General features: G+C 35.0%; 1 protein-coding gene across 2 annotated transcripts in view; it reads left to right on the top strand.

The window, feature by feature from the left end:
• LOC145294079 (uncharacterized) overlaps nucleotides 1–21,613 on the top strand; it is a 63,648-nt gene that overhangs the window by 29,250 nt on the left and 12,785 nt on the right. The window contains exon 2 of one of the 2 annotated variants that reach the window (XM_080141134.1): nucleotides 1,678–1,827. The exons of the other annotated variant lie outside the window; for it this stretch is intronic. Coding sequence (XP_079997260.1) covers nucleotides 1,678–1,822 — 145 coding nt within the window. The 3' untranslated portion in view covers nucleotides 1,823–1,827. The remainder of the gene's footprint in view (nucleotides 1–1,677; nucleotides 1,828–21,613) is intronic. 2 annotated transcript variants of the gene reach the window in all.

The following is a 21,613-nucleotide window of genomic DNA, read 5'->3' on the forward strand; positions in this document are numbered from 1 at the left end:
TCGGGACGATTAATCGGGAATCGAAAAAATCGGAGCTTTTTGGGGTATCGGAATCGGTATCGGAATTGGAAAAAATTGAGCCTGTTTTCCGATGCCAAAACCGATTCCTTAATATATATATATTGGAATAGTCCCCTAACATACATATATATATATATATATATATATATATATATATATATATATATATATATATATATATATATATATATATATTCAGGCAAAATCGGGAAAGACGGTTGGTAGCTTCAGACGGGCTCTGAGTACAGGCAAGAATTTAAATAGACTTCATTTGCTTTCCGCTAAAGGCGATTATCATTCGATAGAAAAATTAAATATAACTGCAGCTTCACAATATTTATTTAATAGAAAACGCTCCAGAGAAGACATGAAGCTATTTGATGCAAGTAGCTAAAAATACAACTTGGAAGTCAAAAATTAGTCAACGATACCTAATTCTTTTCTCGTTCGTAGAATGTGAGGACAAATCGATAAAATAAGGGGCATGATAGGTACGGGGTTGTTGAAAGCAAACACAACGCCCACTTTTTATTCTCCTTAGAAACATTGTTTTGGTTTTAAAATGAAGTGTTTTCGTTTGGATGGAGAAGCTTCCTGTTGTAGCACTGGCCGAAACTACATGAGTGACACGAAGCACTTAATTCTGACGAAGACAACGAACAGATGTCCACGGCTGTGCAGTGAACGTATGAAGACACGCGTTCACATCCGAACCAATTATTCTATGTTGAATAGTGAAAACTAATAAATATTTAGTTTTTTTTATGCTAGTTAAAGTTGATGCTTTCTCCATTTTAGTCACTGTGAGCCTCTATTAAGGTTACGCTCTCAACCACATGTGCCTTACCCGATGGATGTTATTCTACGCCTATTACAACTAGCTGTGAAAGAAGGTTTTTAATATTTCTTTGAATTATATTTCCGTCATCTAAAACTAGATGTAATGTATTTGCTATACGTCTCAATATCACCCCTTCCCAAACTTGTGACTTGCCTGCACCATAGTTCACAACAATGCACTCATCATTAGCGCAGCTTTAGATCCTACTATCCAAATTTTAAATACTTACAGAAAAAAATATATAAAAGAAATTCGGATTCATGGGAGGCTATACTATCCATAAATATAACGGATAGACACAAGTTGAATAAACTTTAGAGATAATATTGGAGCAAACTATGCAGTTTCTACATTTATTCTTTCAATACATTCGTGTACATCTGTTACATATGTATTTTTATATAATATTTTATATCTAATATGTTCTTACTTGCGTCAGGTAGTTAGGATGCATATCTATGTTGCAATATTTCGGGAAAACCCTCCCTTCATCAAGCGTGTGTTCGATTTTCAAATATGCATGATGGGTCTATTGTAAACTGGGCACATTCGCCATAAACTGGAAGTTAGTTTATTCGTTTCGGGTGTATAACTTAGTAATGTAGGGCTTGTTTTTGTACTCAATATTATTTTTATGTATATTTTAATAATATTTAACCTTATTTGTTTATATTTGTATTTATAACTAATCTTTATTTCTTCATTTTTTTTTTTTTTTTGTTTATTTACTGAGGTTCTTTTAAGGTGGTTAGAAGTTTAATTTTTAAATGTGTTTTACATTAATATGAAGTTCAATTCTTTCTATATCTTTTCAGGTATGAAATGGCCACTTTAATCTCTTCTCATATCGGATTTTCACTGGTGCATCTAATAATAGAAGATACACTTATATCGATAAATTTGACAATCTATTATGGAGGTTGCGGTCATGAAATGAATACAGATCTCAGTATTACTTGAGCCAGGTTCGAATCCTATCGATTCCATAGAAATATTTTTACATATAGGCGTTGATAATGTACACGTGGTCTGTAGGTACTTCATTATAAGAAGGGGAAACCAATGCTAATAACAGAAGCAATTCATTTAAAAGCCGTGCCATGCAGAATCGTATGAAATTACGTGTTTTACTACATATTATATAACAGTAGCCAGGGTGCCCGGCATTGCCCGAGTGTTTGGAGGTGTATGTTGAGCAAAACAAAAAAACGTGGTAGTAGGCAGGCAGGCTCAATCCCCTACCGCGAAAGAGGGCAAAGAACGAGGGGATGGGGAAACCTGACGTTTTTACTGTTGCGCCCATCGCCAAACCAGAAGTAACGTAAGTTTAAAACAAGGCAAAGCAGTCGAAAATAGGCGATGACTTCCGAAAATATCGGTGGAAAAAGCGACCACTCCCTGTAAAAAAGTGCCCAGTTGAGGGTGAAGGAATAATGTTTTGGGCCAATTTTTTTATATTTGTCATCCGAAGAATCGGGTTCCAAAATGATACCGATGTCATGAAAATTCGTCGCCTCTGTCGAAAGTTTTAGGCAGACATACATACATACATACATACATACATACATACATACATTTAAACAGACAGGTGAGATTTATATTATAACAGATGACTATTCTGATATGTCCATCTTGCAAATTTAGAGACTGGACATGCCTTGAAAATCTGCATACGTATCATCAAAAGAACAAGAGAAATGCATCATCCGTGTTAACAACGGTTTGTTACCCTGTGACAGAAACTACAAGATGACAAATAGAGCCTAAAACTTTCTACTTGCCTCGTTAGAGTTTTAATATGAGGGAAAATCTGACTTCCTCGAAATGGCCATTCTGTATTTGAACAAAATATTAATTGCCTCAGTTTAGAGGGATTTCTTATTCCCTGACCAAGGTTAGCAAATATGAAGGGCTATCGAAATACTATTTTGCTAGGCCATGGCAAGTGTTCGACTGAACTCCAATCTATGGTTCCTACTTGCCAAACTTTCACAAAAACACTTGACTAGCTACAACCATTATATACGATTTCCTCCACTCACTAATTGTGCCTAAACCTAAACGCAGATTCCATAAATAAAGCTTCCCCCCCCCGGAACTGTTCGTCTGTAGAACATTGTTCCAATGACCTGCTTCCCGGTTGAATACAAATCCAATGTAAACAAGTTCTTGTTGCGCCGTACCTCTAAATAATCAAATTCTACCCGATTTACATCAGTAACGATTACTACAATACCACCTTAAATTCATTAACACTTATCCTCGAGTAGCCTTCAGGCGTTGATAAGTGGTGACTCTAAAATAAAAAAAGGCCAAAACAGAATATGTTATATATTGGGACCCTACGCTAGTAAGTAGAGATTATGCTAACTAGCATAAATTTTGGCAAGGGTTACACAAAGTACATGTCAAGACAATCTGGCGGCAAACGGAAATAAACTTAGTGCAGCTAGCATGATTGAGGCGAGGATTTAGTTCCTTAGACAAAATATGTTAGAAACGCAGCTGTCGAAAAATATTAGACAGAGAAATGACATCATGTGTGCGGAGGTCGAAGAGAGTTCTCAGGCATTTCTAGTCGGACAGCGAACAGACAAGACGTGGCCGACAATTGAGAAATCTAATTGAATATTTCCACGAGACTATCCGTTCATGTTAAGGTTAAGTAAGAAAATTAAGAAGTTAATTACGTGGTTCCCTATTCAGAGAGAAAATATTTTGATAAAACCTTTGAACACCAACAAGTTTTCCTGTGAGAATTCGCATTGAATTAAACAGAGAAACACAACCAACACATGGAAAATCGACGATGAAAAGAATGAAAGACTAGCGACCGCGCATGTATGTAAAAGACTTTTAAAATTTGATTTGTTTTCTCTTGATCGCTCATTCGAAAAAACGCAGTTGTTTGTTTAACAAGTTGTTCGCTTAACGAGTTGTACGTTTAATCGTTTGTTTAATGGGTTGTTCGTTTATCAAGTTGTTCGTTTGATGGGTTGTTCGTTTAACAGGTTGTTTTGGATGAGTTGATTTTAAACGTCTATTTTTAATGGGTTTTTAACGGGTTGTTTGTTTAACGAGTTGTTTGTTTAATGAGTTGTTTGAGTATAAAATGTTACACTATTTGTCGCTGATATACAACAGCTGTAAATGTCTGAACTGGATTTCGATCTCAAATAAAAGCAATACATTTAAATGATGATTGTGCAACCGGAATAATTTGCTTAGATCTTCTCGTCATCGATTTTCTTGTGAGGGGGGTCTTGGCGGCACAAGCAAGCAATTGACAAGGTAAGTACACTGAATATAACAACACTTGGGATGTACTTTCGTTGATTAAAAGTATATTTAAAATTGTCATATAATGAATTTTTTTGTAAAGAAAAGAAATAAAAATTAAAATAAATAATTTTATCGTGAATGTGTCTATTTATTTTGTATACGAAAATAAAATGTGATAATGTTCAATATATATTTTTTTTTTTTACTTTACGGCATATCAAACCTTTTTTTTTAATGGAGGGTTATACTATTTAATTTTATCTTGAATATGTTCGTTTTATTTATTTGTTCGTTTTTATGAAAATAAAAATACAATAAATTTTCGAGAATTTTTTGTTTGTGTTGTTTGTTTGTTGGGGTTTGGGGGGGGTTGCTGTCTTTTTTACGGCATATCAACCATTTTAAGTTCTATAATACCATAAATACATTATAAGTGATTATTTACTATGTTACCCATACATGGAGTGTGAAATTATGGAGTCATGCCTTTCCCAAAAATATTATCGCATAATTGCCCTCGGATAGAGGAAACATAATCCGAACTTGACATCGCCAACTCAATCGTCCGTAATGATATTAATAAGCATTGGATATCCCTTCATGTTTGTCTGCATGATTCAGTTTAGATTACCCATGTATTAAATTTAATCTAGGTAACCATCGTGGATGTAATCCTCTTTATTGGCTGCAATGAACGTAGATGAGTTGATGAGCACGAACGGTGTAGAATTTGGGAGGGGGGGGGTCTTACTACACAGAAGCTATTGCATTTCTTTTCCAGGGGATCTCCAGCTTAACATATATGCTCGTATTAAGTTGTTTTTTGTTTTTTTTACACAGTGGTCACCACTTATCAAGGCCCGGAAGCCACTCAGGGATAAGGGTTATTGCAAGTACATTACGTTAGTGTGGAGATTTGATGAAGTGTTTACTTAAGGGGGCGGTTCATTAGAAATTTGTTAACATTGGACTTGAAGACATCCAAGTTGTAGTCCGGAGGGAAGCAGGCAGATGGAACAGAGTTCCACAGGCGTGCAGTTCTAAGAAAGAAGCTTTGTTCATGGAATTCGCGTTTTGATTTAGGCACAGATATAGAGTGGGGGAAATTTTTCACAGTGGATTCAGCTAGACGGGTGTTTTTCGTGAAAGATTGGCGAGGGGGGACCAGAGATTGGAGTTCAGACGAGCACCTGCCATGGAAATAACGATAAAACAAGGATAGGCTCGCAACGTCTCTTCTGTGGGAGAGAGGTTGCAGGATAGAGAAAAGGGCATCCCCCACTAAGCCACGAAGTCTATTTTGTACTCTGTCAAGGCAGTTAAACAGGAGATCAACTACCACAAGAGGATTACAATCTACACATGGAAAAGCGACGATAACAAAACATCGTCTATTTCTGTATTTAGCATTATTGAGATGAATACAGAAGGATGCACACAGTTATGTAATAATATCATTATGCAATATAATAGCTGCACCTGCCCGGCATCATCATCATCATCATCATTATTATTATTATTATTATTATTATTATTATTATTATTATTATTGTTGCTGTTGTTGTTGTTGTTGTTGTTGTTGTCGTCGTCGTCGTCGTTGTCGTTGTCGTTGTTGTTGTTGTTGTTGTTGTTGTTGTTGTTTATTTATTTATTTATTTATTTATTTATTTCATTTAAACGCCTCCGCCGTAATAATGATTTGATAATAAATATTTTGAATTATTATCCATATACGTATGTTAAATCTTTACGGAATCGTCAGTATGGAGATAACTGTCCAGGCGATATCATTTATCTTTTTGGGATACATTTCATTGGTTTATTGTTAACCCTGCGATAAATAGATAACTTCATAAACACCAATGGCGTTTTATTGTTATGCTAAAGATTATGAAAAATGCTATGGAAAGTGTGGCAATATTTTTGTTATCCTTATGAGGGTGAGGCTACAAAAAAAATGGAAGGTTTTATTCAGAAACATAGGTGGTTAGAACTGACCCTTCGGATGGAACCACGCTCTGCTATCAACCAATCAGAAACCGGAATCATTTCATAAAACATACTGAATTTCTTAAGAATTCCTGAACGTAATTTTTCGTCTTCATGCAGGACGGGAGTCTTTTTCTCAAGATTTCTTCGGGTTGACTACCTATCGGAAAGTCTATTTCTCATCTTTGTCTGCAAGTTTTTACAATTCGAAGCTTCTTTGGATCGATGTTGTCATTTTGTTTCGAACATTTCTTTTCTAAAACTAAAATGGCTGACAACTAAAATAAATTATATTCTGAAAGTGGATGTTACTAAAATCTGAAAATTATCCTCAATATCTGGCAGCCCTCCTTCCCTCAAAAAGAGTAAAGTTCTCCTACTCAGTTCCTGGTATTCATTGTGCCAATTATAAGCACTGAGTCCACAAGAGTAAACTATTTTGTGCTGCAAGGAATGCAAGACAAGGGAGATTGACGAGAATGTAGATGTTGTTTTCGTTTAATTTGGTTGTGTTGTTTTACGGCATATCGACCCTTTTTGTATTATTTAATGCCGAATCAAGTCATTTTTGCAAAAGATTTTCATGTTTCAAGTTCTTTATATCTCCAGATTCATGGTGTTTAGTTTGGTTGTTATGTAGAGGAAAATTGTTGTTTTATTTTCGGATTTGCAGAACATGATTGAGTTTTGCAAAAAGAAACGAAAACAATAACATTAATGTTTGGTGTATTTTATGTCAGGAAGCCGATATCTTCAGACAGTCTCATCTGGTAGCACCAGAGCAGACGTAGGGAAATAATCTTTGGGTGGCGGGTTTAATTTGCAGTTAAAAAGCAAGCACTGCACCGCAAGAAGGTGGAGTAATGACTTAAGTGAATGAATGAACGAATCAATGATGTCTGGGTAAATACTCGTATATCAACTACCTCGGCTTCGCGTTCGTGACCCTGAAGGTAATCGGAGGTATTTATATGTTTTTCCTATTTTCTTTTTTTCAATTTTATAAACAAAAAGATAAAACGTTCTTTTATTATTATTAAATACGGAGCTATTTATTTTTTAACGGGATGAACTAGTGTTTTATTGATTTTCAACAACGAGATGTAAAAGCAAAAATACATCTTTCATAATGGAGACTGGTTGGCGACGGTAGTGGCGTGAAGTATGTAGCGGCCGGCAAGGTGTTCGTGCGATAAAAAAAAGAAAAAAAAAAGAGGTGGAACTTACAATTCAATTGTAAAGAATTGTAAAATCGATTATTGTGAAATTAATTTAAGCAATGCTGGTTTTTATTCGTTTAGCTTCTTGTTTTCTTTTTCTTTTCTTTTCTTTTCTTTTTCTTTCCTTTTTGTTTCTTTGATCTGTTTTCTTCTTCCTCCTCTTCTTCTTTTGCTTCTTCTTCTTCTTCTTTTTCTTCTCTCCTTTTTTGCCTTGTTCTTTCCATTGAATATCTTCTCGTTTTATTATTCCCATGTTTCTCTTCTCTTCCCCCTTCATGGCATTTTTCATTCTTTTTTTTCTCCTTCTTTTTCTGCTTTTTTTGTTCTTTTTTTCCTTGTTTCTTTTTCTTTCTTTTCTTTCTGTTTTTTTTTTTTCATTTATTTTTTTTTTTATTATTTTTTTCTCTTTATTCCTTTATTATTTCTTTTCTCTTTTCTCTCAGCATTTTTTATTCTTTCTTCTTTTTCTTCTTCTTTTCTTCTCTTTCTTCTTTTTCTTTATTTTTCTTTCTTACTTCTATATCTTTTGATTATTTTCACTATTCCTTCTTTCTTCCTTTTCTCTTCTCTCTTCATGACATTTTCTTTCTTTCCTCTTCTCCCCCTTTTTCTTCTACTTCCTTTCTTTTCTTTGTTTCTTATGCAATTGCTTTTATTAGTCCCTCTCTTTTTCTAGTCCTTCATTTTTCATTTCCTTTTCTCTTTTTATGACATTTTTTTATCTTTCTTTTCTATCTTTTATGTTCTCTACTATTTTCCTTCTTTCGTTTCCCTTTTTCTTCTTTTCCTTCTTTCATTTCAACACTTTTTTTTAATTATTTTCTCTTTCTTTTGCTTGACACTTTCTTTTATTTAAGGTAATATAAACTAAATAGAATATAGTATCCTTTACCACTACAAGGCCACTATTCGCCCATGCATGGAGTGTTGTTGCCACATCTGTGCTAGTGCATCTACCATTAGTCTTTCCCTCTTGGATAGGGTCCAAAAAAGAGAGTTTTCAACCCCACATTGTCAACTAAGTTCCAACCCCTGTCCCATCGCCGCAATGTTGCGTCTCTGTGCCTGTTTTACACATATTTTAATGAGATGTGATCTGATGAACTCGTTCCACGTATGCCCCCTTTACATACAAATCCCTGAAAAACCTGCTAAACAACGACTGAGCTTCAATCTATGGTCCCCCCTCGCCAAACTTTCACAAGAAACACTCGTCTCGCTGTAAACACTATCAATAATTCCCCCCACTCTTTATCTGTGCCTAAACCTAAACGTAGATTCCATGAACAAAGCTTCTTTCTTAGAACTGCACGCCTGTGGAATTGTCTTCCGTTTTCCTGCTTTCCGGCTGACTACAATATGGTTGTCTTCAAGTCTAATGTAAATAAGTTCTTGATGAGCCGTTCCATATAAGTTATCAAATTTACCAAATTTTCATTACTAATGATTACTATATTGTCCAATATCTACTGTACACACTCTAACCCTTATCCTTGAGTGGCGTCTTGGCCTTGATAAGTGGTGATGCCTATGTAAAAAAAAAAAAAATCACGCCCTTCTCTGTTGAGATCCCTAAATACCAAAAGGTATTCTACTCTAATAGTTTCTACCCTCGAACAGCTAGACTTTGTAATTCCCTTCCTGCTGCTTGCTACCCTATCAATACTGATATGCAGAAGTTTAAATGTAACGTAAATCAACATCTTGTTAATATTTCCTAGACATAGTCCCAATTAGTGGCCTCTTCCATCCAAGTGGCGATTTGCCTTGCTAGGGATGAACGTGAGTACAAATTTAATAAAAGCGTGTAAAGCGTCTTTTTATTAAAACTTTTATCTTTTTCGCCCTTTCTCCGATCATCGCTTTCTCTCTTTTACCCCCCCCCCCTCCGTCTTGCGGCCTTCTCCACACTCTCTGCTTTCTCCTCCACTCAACCCTCTTGTTTGTCTCTTCCGCCCAGCCCTCTTGTTTTTATATATTGAAAACTAGGTGGCAGCCCGGCGTTTCCCGGTCGTATACGCTTAAACATATTTTATTTTATGCAGATTGCGTATGTATGATTATAGAATCAATCCTCTATTGATTATTATATATTACGAGGAATAATTTGCCCGGTGGACTAATTCGCAAAATAAAAAATAAAAAAATAACAATGATAATGTTATTCATCAAATTCCGTCTATGTTTGTTTATAATATCACGTCAGCTGATATTTGAGCTTGACGATGAATGTTCTGGAAAAGTCACTTCTGGTGAACGTTTAGTTTTAAAATATGCAAACGAAGAAATGATTTGCGGCAATTTTTATTGGTGCCTCTTCTTTTATCGTAAATTGAACTCATTAATAAGAAAAAATTAGAATAAAATGGTGAGCTACACCTGGGCTTGAACAGGGGATCGTTCGAGTTGTAGTCAAATGCTCTGCTATTTATCTATATCTCCAGATAAATCTGCTTTTATAAGAAGAAATGATTTGCTTAAATTTTATTATCTCCCTTGGTCGGTGTAACGTAAAATATTCCCCTGTAAAAATTATTTTTTTTTTATTTATGAGAGAGAAAAGCTATTTTTTCGATTTTCGATACTTAAAGATGAATTTCTGTACAAAACATATCTAAGAACCCTGCCAGACATATAAATTATCTTTGCGTGAAATTTGCAAAGGATAGGCTCAGCTGTATTGGAACTTATAAAGAAGATACTCGCACACACACACACACACACACACACAAAGTGACTTTTATAATATATATATATATATATATATATATATATATAGATAGATAGATAGAGATATGTGAATAGTTAATTTATTATAACTATCTCTTTTAATTCATTTATTTAAATGTAAAATTGCGTTATTGTAGTCTTGCTTCCGTGCTCCTGAATAACACCGAGTAGAACAAAACACAATGACAGTCTTGATTCCGGAAAATTCCGTCCCCACCCTTATTCGTTTTCACAATAATACAAAGAGAAATTATGTTGATAATGAAAATAGTTCAGAGACATTAAAATTTAATACTTCAATTTACATTCATTGCTTTCGGACAACGCCAAGTAGAACAAAAGTTGATGTTATCCCCTCTACACACAGATACCCATATATTACCAATATATTGCTCCCTGACAACGCCAAGTAGAACAAAAGTTTCTGTCATACCATTCCTCATCTCACTTACCCAAAATAATACTGTAATGTTCTCTCTTTGTCTCTATGTCCCTAATACTTGGTGTATGTCCTGTTAATTTCAATGTTATGTGACCAATAGTTTAAGAGTTTATTGGTTAAATATTTACTCAGAAAGACAAACACATACATACATCCACTATTTTATTTATAATCTATTAATATTATTTTCGCTTTGTAAGACCTTATTTCTTCCTTTACTCTCTTGCAACCATATTTCTCTGTGTGTACGTTTCTGCTGCACTCTCTCTCTCTCCCCAAATTCCCACTCTCCATCTCTCTTTCTATCTCTTACTCTCTCTCTCCCTCTCTCTCTCTCTCTCTCTCTTTCTCTCTCTCTCTATCTATCTCTTTCTCTCTATATATATCTGTGCATCTTCGTCTCTCTCTCACTTTTATCTTCTCAGTATACATTATCGTCCCCTTCTCTCTCTTTCTTGCTTTTTCATTCTCTCTCACTTTAACACCTTCTCTCTCTCTCTTCCTCTATCTGTCTATCTCTATCTCTCTCTCTCTCTCTCTCTCTCTCTCTCTCTCTCAATCTTTCTCGCCGACTCTCAATCCTTCCCTTCTCTCTTTCTCCATTTCTCTCTCACTCTTCCTATATGTATGTTTCTGTCCCTTTGTAATCCTCTCTCTCATTGTGTATGTATGTCTCTGCTTCTCTATCGCATCCTTTTCTCGAGTATTTCTACCCCCCTCTCTCTCTCTCTCTCTTTCTCTTTCTCTCTCTCTCTCTCACTCTTTCTGTATGTATGTTTCTGCTCCTCTTTCTCATTTTGTCTCGCTATCTCTTTTCATGTCTTTCTTTTCCCCTTTCTCCCTCTCTCTCTCTCTCTCTCTCTCTCTCTCTCTCTTTCTCTGTTTATATGTGTCTGTCTATTCCTCTCCACCTCCTTCTTTCTTTCCCTTTTTCTATCTCTCTTCCTACAGCACACACACACACACACACACACACACACACACACACACACAGGTAATATTCTCTAGCTTGCCGCCTTTCTGCTCGTTTTGTCATCTTTGAAGGAAATACCTTCATGTGCAGATCAATGACGTCAGAAATAATCTGATAAAAATCGATGTCAACGAGTGAGAACGAACGCAGCTTGTGCAACAGAAACTGTAGCAGCTTTGGTATGACTAGCATAGTTGGTAGTAAAATTAGCAGTTTAGACAATCCAAGCAAAGCTGAACTGCACTTCCCCTTCGATCGTCACAAAATTAGCAGTGTCTCGTTCGAAACTGAATGCGAAAAGATTTCTTCTCACAAGACAGCACTAAATTACAACACATCTTTTTCTTCTCATTTTTAATTTCTATAAGTTTTTGTAACAGAGCGCGTATGAGAATATCAGCAGCAGAAGGGTAGCAAACGATTATATTAATCGCAGGAGAAACGTTTGGCCGCATATGCAAATTGGTAAGAGTGCTCGGGACTGAAGAAAAAAAAGACACCACGAAGTTGGCGGGGGAGAAAAAGTTGGATCCGGAGATAGACGTGTAAAATGAAGGCGAGAATGGGTCGGCTGTGGCCGGCGTGCGGTCGGGGAAAGAGAAACACGAGCCAGGTTAGACGGACATATAGAAGCAAACAACTTTTTAAGTAGCTTCGAGATGGGAAAGTAACAGTAATAAATGGTATTGTTGAAAAAGAAAAAAATTCGAAGCAGATTTTTTTTTATATATTTCATTTGTTTGTTTGTTCCTGCAACGTTACATTTTAATTTACATATTTTATGGAACAAAATACCTGAGGAGTGCTTACCAGCAGACTACAGCTGTTCGTTTTCAAGTCCGGTGTAAACAAATTCTTGTTTCTGAATTTTTTAAGTAATTATTGATTATTCGTATTGAATTCTTCGGACTACTGTTCTCATCTCGAATGCTATTTTCACAACGTTTCGGTCGATATAATATCCGGCTTTCTTTAGGTGTATCTTGTCGAACTCACAAAGTCCCGTGGCGCAGTGGATAAAGCTTCCGACGATCAACAATAAACGACACCTGCACAGAGAACATGTTAAACCTGAATAAGTGAACTTTAAATAACTAAATAGAACAATACCTCTGGCTGATAGCAACAAAGCAACTGTTGGACTGATTGTCGAAGAAGTTTAGAATAAAAACTTGTGCACTGCTAGAGATGAGAATATGGAAACTGGAAACCTCAGAGAGCATCGAACTGGTAAACCAAGCGGAGATAAAAGCGCTTGACGAACATTTTACTCATAGTTACTTGGAAGTTATTTAAGCGGACACCATCATATCAACAAAAATGACAAAGCTTAGAAAAGAATATATGAGAAGAACAAAACACTCTAGAAACAAAACTATATACTAGAAATTTAGTAGCAGTAAAAAAATAAAAATAAAAAGCACCAGGTAGTATTACTAATAAGACATTTTAAACTATTTATAAGGTGGACGAAAGGAAAACTTTGGCATTTTAAGCAGAATACTAAGAAGCTAATGACTACGCACAATGCACTGTGCATGAAAAAGATGATACTGAGCGACACTGAATGAAAAAATAAAAAAAGAATGAAGAAGAAGAATTAATAAGTATAGAAGTCTGTATGGATGTCACAAAAAATAGAATTAGGAAAATACATAAGTCCGAACACAGAAAATCTGATCATCGCAGTAAGACATCGGCAAAATGAACAACGCGGGAAGCAGGGAAGCCAGAAACAAAATCAAAACAAAACTGGAAAAAGAAAATGCCACATGGCCGATACAAAGAGAAGATATTCACCAAAATACCTTGATATGGATAAGAAAAGGACACTTTAACTAAAAAACAGGATCGCTGCTGACAGCTGCACGGAACAATGCGAATATTACTGACTACATTAAAGCTAAAATTCAACCCAAGAAAAGAGTAAATGTAAATCACATAATAAATGAATGCCCCAAAAGAATACAACAACAAGCACAACTGATTGGGGAAAGCAGTACAGTGAGAACTACGCAAATGAATGAATTTTGAACACGCAGTCAAATAGTGGAGACAGCATTGGAAAACGAAATTTACAAAATCTTCTCAGGCATGGAGATACAAAGAGATACACTTATCTAAGTACGGACACAGTGTTATAACAGTAAACAAATAAGGAAAAATCTGCCAAATTGTAGATTCTACTGTTCAAATAGTTTTCAGGGTAAAGATTAAGGACACGGAACAAACCAAATACGTAGAATTTGCCAGAAAACTTGAAGGAATATGGAACATGAAGTTAAGGCAATAGTAATAACCGTAGTGTTGTGTTGTTAATCCCGGAAAATGGCGGGTAGAGATCGTGGGCGTTTGTCAGTGTTTAATTAGTAGAAATATTTCGATAACAAAAAGGAATGTTTGAATAACAGAAATAATTTTATTGGGACAGATTAGGTATTTAAAGATAAAATATTTATTAAAATATGTACCAGGAACGTTAACTTTGTGAAAAGGAATTTTAGTTTTCATAACTAATATAAACAGGAATTTAGATAAACAATAAAGATGATTTATTGATGACGTCATAGAACCAAAGCCACAAAGGGCACTGACGAAAGAGCAGTTCGATACCTAAAGAGTTAGCGAATTAACGAGGGTCTTGTATGCCATGGTTTGGACTTGACGCCTGTGGAAGTCAAAGGAAGCGAGATAGCAAAATATATACGAAGCGTGCCTAACTCTGAGAAGGAACTCAGCATTGAAATAATTGATTATATCTGAATATAATTCACGTCTTCTTGTTTCTATTTTCGGGGCAAAGGCATCTTTAATTGCAGGAAGCACGAAAGAAACTTTGAAAAGGCATGTATCTTTTACTGGTGTCGTCCACTGACAATGTTCTCTGTTCCTTTGGTGAAGATTGTCTGTATCAGTTATCATAGTCAATAGTTGGTATATGCATTGTTATAAAATATCCACAAACATAAACATTAGAGATGATCAGTAGAGGTTATAAGCACATTCAAGAAACTAGACGATCACAAAATATTAAAATACGTATATATATCATATATATATATACATATATATGTGTATATAGACATCCTTTCATATATACATATATACATATGTATATAGCCATCCTTTCATATATATATACATACACATGCACATACACACACACACACACACATATATATATATATATATATATATATATATATATATATATATAAAATTATGAGGTGTTCGTTCGCGCTTGACCTCCATAGAATGGAAATATGTCACAAAGTTTAACAAGGTTTTTTAATATAGATCCACAGAATATTGTGACAAGTGTTTCAGTGTGAACAGGTATGGTATAATAAATTATGGTGTTTGTCTATTTTATTTTTACTTTCATCATATTTTGCTTTGGTTTTGATACCCCCAAATTCGGAGCTATCTCTTTACAACCCTTCCTTTTCATAACCTATCATACTTTCATAAATCAGTCCATTTTCTGTAGGCTGTTCTTGAACCCAGCTAACGACGGGTACTTTTACTAGTATATATATATATATATATATATATATATATATATATATATATATATATATATATATAAAATATATTTTAGTAATCGACATACAGACCTGTTTCGTTGTTTCACAACTCATCAGTGCCGCTAGACTAACACCTCTCCCAAGCCGAGGATCGAACCTAGAACCGTCGTGATGACAGTCGGCAGTCCTACCCCCTGACTACGGAATCGGTGGCCGAAATTGAACTTTCCGAATGTCTATTTAAATAAACATCCGTCCGCCACTCGTAGAGGGCTCAAACGTTTTGTTTGTAAACAAATCGCGAGCTTCGCATTATTTCAGCTAAATTAAGTAGCGAGTAAGATAATTTACGAGAGTGCTCTACCGAAGAGGGGAGCTTTATAAAATATATTTTAGTCATCGACATACAGACCTGTTTCGTTGTTTCACAACTCATCAGTGCCGCTAGACTAACACCTCTCCCAAGCCGAGGATCGAACCTAGAACCGTCGTGATGACAGTCGGCAATCTATAATGAACGAACTTACACACACAGAGACAAAGTTGCATTTATATATATATATATATATATATATATATATATATATATATATATATATATAAATGCAACTTTGTCTCTGTGTGTGTAAGTTCGTTCCTTATAGACTCCGAAACGGCTGAACAGATTTTCTTTAAAATTTACAGAACGTTAGTGTATAAGTTTGGGAGTGATCTTAGTTAGGTTTTCTCTCAGAATACCCTCGATAAACACCGATAATCGATAATCGATAATCGATACCGGTAGTTTAATTCATCTGTAATCAGTAAAGCTATTTTTTCCATGTCGTCGCTTAACAACGAGCCCGTGAATATTCTTCCGTGGGTAAGTTGATAGCGTGTTTTTGTTTCTTTGTCTATTTTTTTTTTTTTTTTTTTTTGCATGACATGGTCTATAGGTTCAAACTCCGCACGTAAATTTCTTAATTTTTTTTTTTCGTTAACTGGAAAGAAGTTCATATAGCATAATTTTTAAAAGAAACAGTAGGTTCTCTAGAGCGCAATGTATTCACGGATTTCGATGACAATAAAATTTTCACACTCCTATATAGGAGTGTGAAATATTCGTTGATCCTCATTCAATCCAGGACAACATCAGGTCTCCCTGCTAATATATATATATATATATATATATATATATATATATATATATATATATATATATATAGCAATGTTAGAGTTGCACCAGCTATATAGACCAGCTAAAGAACAGTAGAAGCAATAGGAAAAGTCTTGAAAACCTGGGAGAATGACTTGGAGAATTTGGAATCAATTATTAGATATTAGACAGTAATGATGAAAACAGTTTAAATTTTAAGAAAAACAGAAATTATGAGCATTAATGAACCACATATATGTAAAATAAATGAAACAAAAAGCGTGAAAAAAAACAGAAACCGAAGAAACTGAATCTGCAAAAATCTTATAAACTGCCCTCCTAAAAAGGGTGATGACACCAGACACGGCTGATACTACAAAATTGTTATAAAGGGTCAAAGATGATGGAAAGATTGAGGAGGGAAAGCACTAACTCGATCTCTACTGAAAGAGTGCACAGAGTACTGGGACCAAATCACAGAGAAATCCAATGGTCGTGGCCTGCAATAAATCAATGGTATGCAGTTTTCGCAGTAACGCAAAACCATCTGCGATGGATATCGAAAGAGGTGGAGAGTACAGGAATTTGGAGAGGTTTGAGATCGCTGAGACTCCAAGAAACACTACCGATTGTTATCAGTAATTATTCGTAATGACCTTTGTGAAAACCCCTAGTAAGTAAATAATAATAATAATAATAATAATAATAATAATAATAATAATAATAATAATAATAATAATTTGCACCAATTGGTATCAGGGGCGAAACCCGACTAACAGAGCTCTGATAGAAATCTAGGAGTAGACATAGAGGTTAACGACGTAGACCATAGTCAATTCGAGATAGTTAACCATTTCGGAATATCAGGCGCTGCACGTTAAAGAGCGACCAGATGTATTTTAATAAACCGTTGACACGGTCAGAATTGTAAAAACATAACGTCATCTCCCCTGGCTGAAATATACGTGCGATTTGGAGAGGAAGGGGACGGTCAATTGATAATTAAATATTCCCGCTTAGAGTGAATGTTTTTTGTTGTTATTTTTGTTTTGTTCTTGGGGGGGGGGTTCTTGTATTTTTTTTTTTGTTTTTTTTTTTTGCTCTTTGTCGCTGTTGTTTGTTGTTGTTGATGTTTTTGTTTTGTTTCTGTCGTTTTTGGTCATTGATTTTTGTTTTTGTTGTTGTTGTTGTTGTTGTTGTTGTTGTTGTTTGTGGATCTTGTTTGCTGTTATTTGTTGTGAGTTTGTTGTTGTTTATGTTAGTTTTTGTTGTTGTTTGGTGTTGTTGGTATTTTGGTTGTTGTTGCTGTTGTTGTTGTTGTTGTTGTTGTTGTTGTTGTTGTTTTTATTTGTTTTGTTGTTGTTTGTTGTTATTGTTGTTGTTTTTGTTGTTTTTAGTTTTTAAATTGTTTTTGTTCTTGTTTTCGTTTTGTGTTTGTTTTCTGTGTGTTTTTGTTTTGGTAGTGTGTTTTGTTTAGTTTTTTGGGGGGGGGGTTGGTTTTGTTTGTATTTTGGTAATGGTTTTGTTGTTTTTTACATAAGTTTAAACAGATTTTTTATTGAACATTTATTCTGTTGAAAATATTAATTTTTTTTTTTTTTGCTTTAATTCATCCCAAATAATACATTTTGCTACTTAGACGTAAGAGGCTACTTTTTATTTGTAATCATGCTCACGGTGGTATTCTAAGTGGAGAGTTGAGCAACGAGATGTTTGTTCACATTACATACAGCTTGGTAGATAGTAAAGAATTTATTAGATTAGAGGCTCTTTGTTGGATCGAGTCTAAGAGGGGGATGATAGTGGTCTGTGCTCCAGGCTATGATTGCAGGTGAGAGAAAGTTTTTAACTCAGTAGAGGAGAGGGACACCTTCTTTGTATCAGACTTGGCAATGTCTTCTATGTTCCAATTCATGTTATCTGTGAATGCTGGGCAAAGGAGTTAGTTGGAAATGGTTTCTTACAATTGTTAAAGGAAAGGTGTGATGTCTTAGTAGCATGGCATATTAATATACATTTGTGATTAGAAAAGATACATTTTTCCAAACGATAAATTCATTGCCAAAGTTTTATTCCAGCATTCTCTCAGATTTATTTCATGCTTTCGTTAAACCAACAAAAGAAATTAATTTCAATTGTTAAGACGCCGTGATGCGTTAAGTTGGGCGCGTTTTCCACGAGCGCTTTGATTGATATCTGAAATCCAACAAAAAATTCTGATTTCCATAAATAAATAATTGTTGATGATTTTTTGTTTTATGTTTGTTTTTGTTTTGTTTTTTGGAGGTTCTTTTCGTTTGTTTGTTTGTTTGTTTGTTTGTTTGTTTGTTTTTTTCGTTTGTTTGTTTGGTTTATTAGGTGAACCTGACTATTGCATAGAATTCACGAAAATTTAGCTTCATGGTTGTCCGGCCTGCATGAAATCCTCCTCGTTGGTTGCATTTTTTTTACACAGGAATCACCACTTATCAAGGCCCGGAGGCCACTCGAAGATAAGGGTTAATGGGTATACATGAGTCAATGTGATTATAGCGTAGTAAACATAAGTAGTGGAGGATTTTGCAAATTGGATCACTTAGGGAGACGGTTCATCAAGAATTTGTTTACGTTGGACTTGAAGACAATCAGATTGTGGCCAGCTGGAAAGCAAGCAATCGGAAAAGAGGCGTGCAGTTCTAAGAAAGAAGTTTTGTTCATGGAATCTACAGACAAGACGTATGGGAAATTATTGATAGTGGTTTTTGAAAGTTTGGCGAGAGGGAACCATAGATTGAAGTTCAAATGAGCACTTGCCATGAAAATAACGATAAAGCAGAGACAGGCTTGCAACGTCTCCTCTGTGTGGAAGAGGTTGCAGAGAAGTGAAAAGGGTATCCCCCACTAAGCTATGAAGTCTATTTTGAACTCTGTCAAGGCAGGGTAAGCTGCTTCTAGCAGCTCCTGTCCAGATGTGGCAACAATATTCCATCGTTGGCCGTACTAGCTTTTATATAGATAAAGGAGTGAGATATCTACTGGATCACACCATTTTTCCAGCACCATTGGCAATGGATTGTGTTCCATTTCAGATCAGGAGTAAAGGTCACACCCAGAAGCTTGTCAAAACATGAAGCCTCCCCAAGACGAGAGCCATTCATTTCAATTGATGCCAGATTCGATTTGTTAAACTTGCAAAACTGCACTGAAAGGAGTAAGACACAATGGATGCTTACGAAGTCGGGGAAGGTTTGGCCCAAACTCACAAAGGAACTGCGTAGAAGCAATTTTGCCACCCAATCTACTGATTGGCAGTTCTGCACTTAACACGTAGTTGTTTGCCATACGCAAACACCAGAGAACAGAGAACAACGGACCCTGATGCTGATTCCTCCTGGATTTACCAGAACCCTGTCAGCCGGTGTGCATACCTAGGACCGCTGGATGCCGAATCTGTTCGCCATGTATGGCTCTATCAAGAACCTGAGTTCCAGATCTCATTATTCTTAAACGACTACAAGGAGCATTCCAAAAGTAATGCGTCCTATATTTTTTATTCCATTCGAACGACTCAGAGGGTATTGCAAATTGCATTGTTACGCTAACTTAACTTCCCTATTAATGACCTGAAAGTTTCATTTTTCTGTTGCAGATATTGACGCAGTGAAACTCTAAGAAATCAAACCTTGTCATGGACGTACGTCAGTAGCAGAGATATGCCATTGAATTATAGGCAAAAGTGAAATGAGAATGATGGTGACTATGTAGAAAAATAAATTCTGGATCAGAAAAAGTTCGCTCGTTTTTATGGTACTACTCTCGTTTTCGTAGCTCTTCAAGTATTGAGTTTAAAAAATAGGAGGCTTTACTTTTGGAACGCCCCTTGTATACTATCATTTTTGAGAGGATCATTTGTAAAGTAACTGCATTGCCTCATACAAAAAGAAAGCATTCCTTTTCAACTATAAATGTCGATTTTGAACTTCATGCCTTTGATTTTAATCTCATTCAATCTTTGATTCCAAAAGATTTGGCATGATACAGTAATCTTTAAAAATCCGTTCAGATTTATTCCATGTATCCATTTTTTTTCTTCTAATCTCACAATTCTACGTGTTAATGCGACGAAAACCAGACGTGAATACTAGTTTCCATGACAATCGGTGAGCCAAGTTTTTATCAACAGAATAAAAACGAAACACTAAAACATTCGAAGACAGACGTCGCGTAATGAGTTTTCAATTTAAAGAACGAAAATAAAATATTCCACAAAGAAGGGAAACAATGCAGTTCGAAACAGGAACGGACACTGTTAAAATGTGTTCACTTGACCTTTGCGATTAATGCTGAAAATTCTATTTCAAATCTAAGCATGATACACCAACTTAAATGCTATTTCAAACCTGGGCGTGACAAACAAACGAAAATTATATTTCAAACTTAAGCTTGTAACTCCAACGTAAATTCTATTTCAAATTTATGCTTTACAGAGCAACGGAGAGATGAATCGAGGGACAATACTATTATAGAGATACCTGAATTCATATAAAAACGATTCAACAAAAACCTACAAATTTGAACAGAAAAACAGTGCAAAAATCTTAATTACCAAGGTTGTAGGAGATTTATTGTATAAATGATAACTTAAAAATTTGAAAAATGTAAAAATTTGATATATCCAAAGAAGTTAGACTTAAATTTTGAACACATAGGAACACAAGCTACATTTCTGAATTTGAATATAAAAATTGAGGATTGAATAAAATGTCTATAAAATCTATAAAATGTCTGATAAAAGAAACTTCTTCACGTCTGTTTGTCTGTGTCCATATTTTCAAACCCTATCCCTTCTAAAACTAAAAGTCGCAGCACTAGGAGCCTCAAATGATTGGATTTGTATGGACCGTTTTTTTTATGGGTCTTTAGCCAGTTAAAATAGTTTAAAGGGGTAAAAAGGGGTAAAAATTGAAAAAATCGTTATACATTTTGTACATTCACCTTAGTTTATTTTTAATCAGTTCATGCGTGTGCCATGTTGGTACAGTGGTAACGTCACCAGCTTTGAATGTTACAGTTTTGCTTTCGGTTTTGATTCTAGCTGATGGCACCAATTTTTTTTTTTTTTACTTTTAAAACCCTGAGTCTATAATAATATATACGAAATCTACAAAAATTACAATATCATATTTAAGCGAATTTACGACCGGGCAAAGCCGGATGTCCCTGCTTGATTTTAGTAGTGTATATAGCGCATAAAATAGCACATACCCTATGTAGGTTTTACGGGAGCATTATGTCCGGGTTTTTAAGAATAGCTTGCATACTTATTTACTTAATAGATTTTATACCCTAAATTTCTCTATGATAATAAAATAATAATAATAATAATAATAATAATAACAATAATAATAATAATAATGATAATAATAATGATAATAATAATGATAATAATAATAATATTAATAATAAAAATGATA

This window comes from Euprymna scolopes, chromosome 15 (genome assembly GCF_053919585.1).
Source record: "Euprymna scolopes isolate OS-2025 chromosome 15, ASM5391958v1, whole genome shotgun sequence".
In the NCBI taxonomy this organism is placed as follows: Eukaryota; Metazoa; Mollusca; class Cephalopoda; order Sepiida; family Sepiolidae; genus Euprymna; species Euprymna scolopes.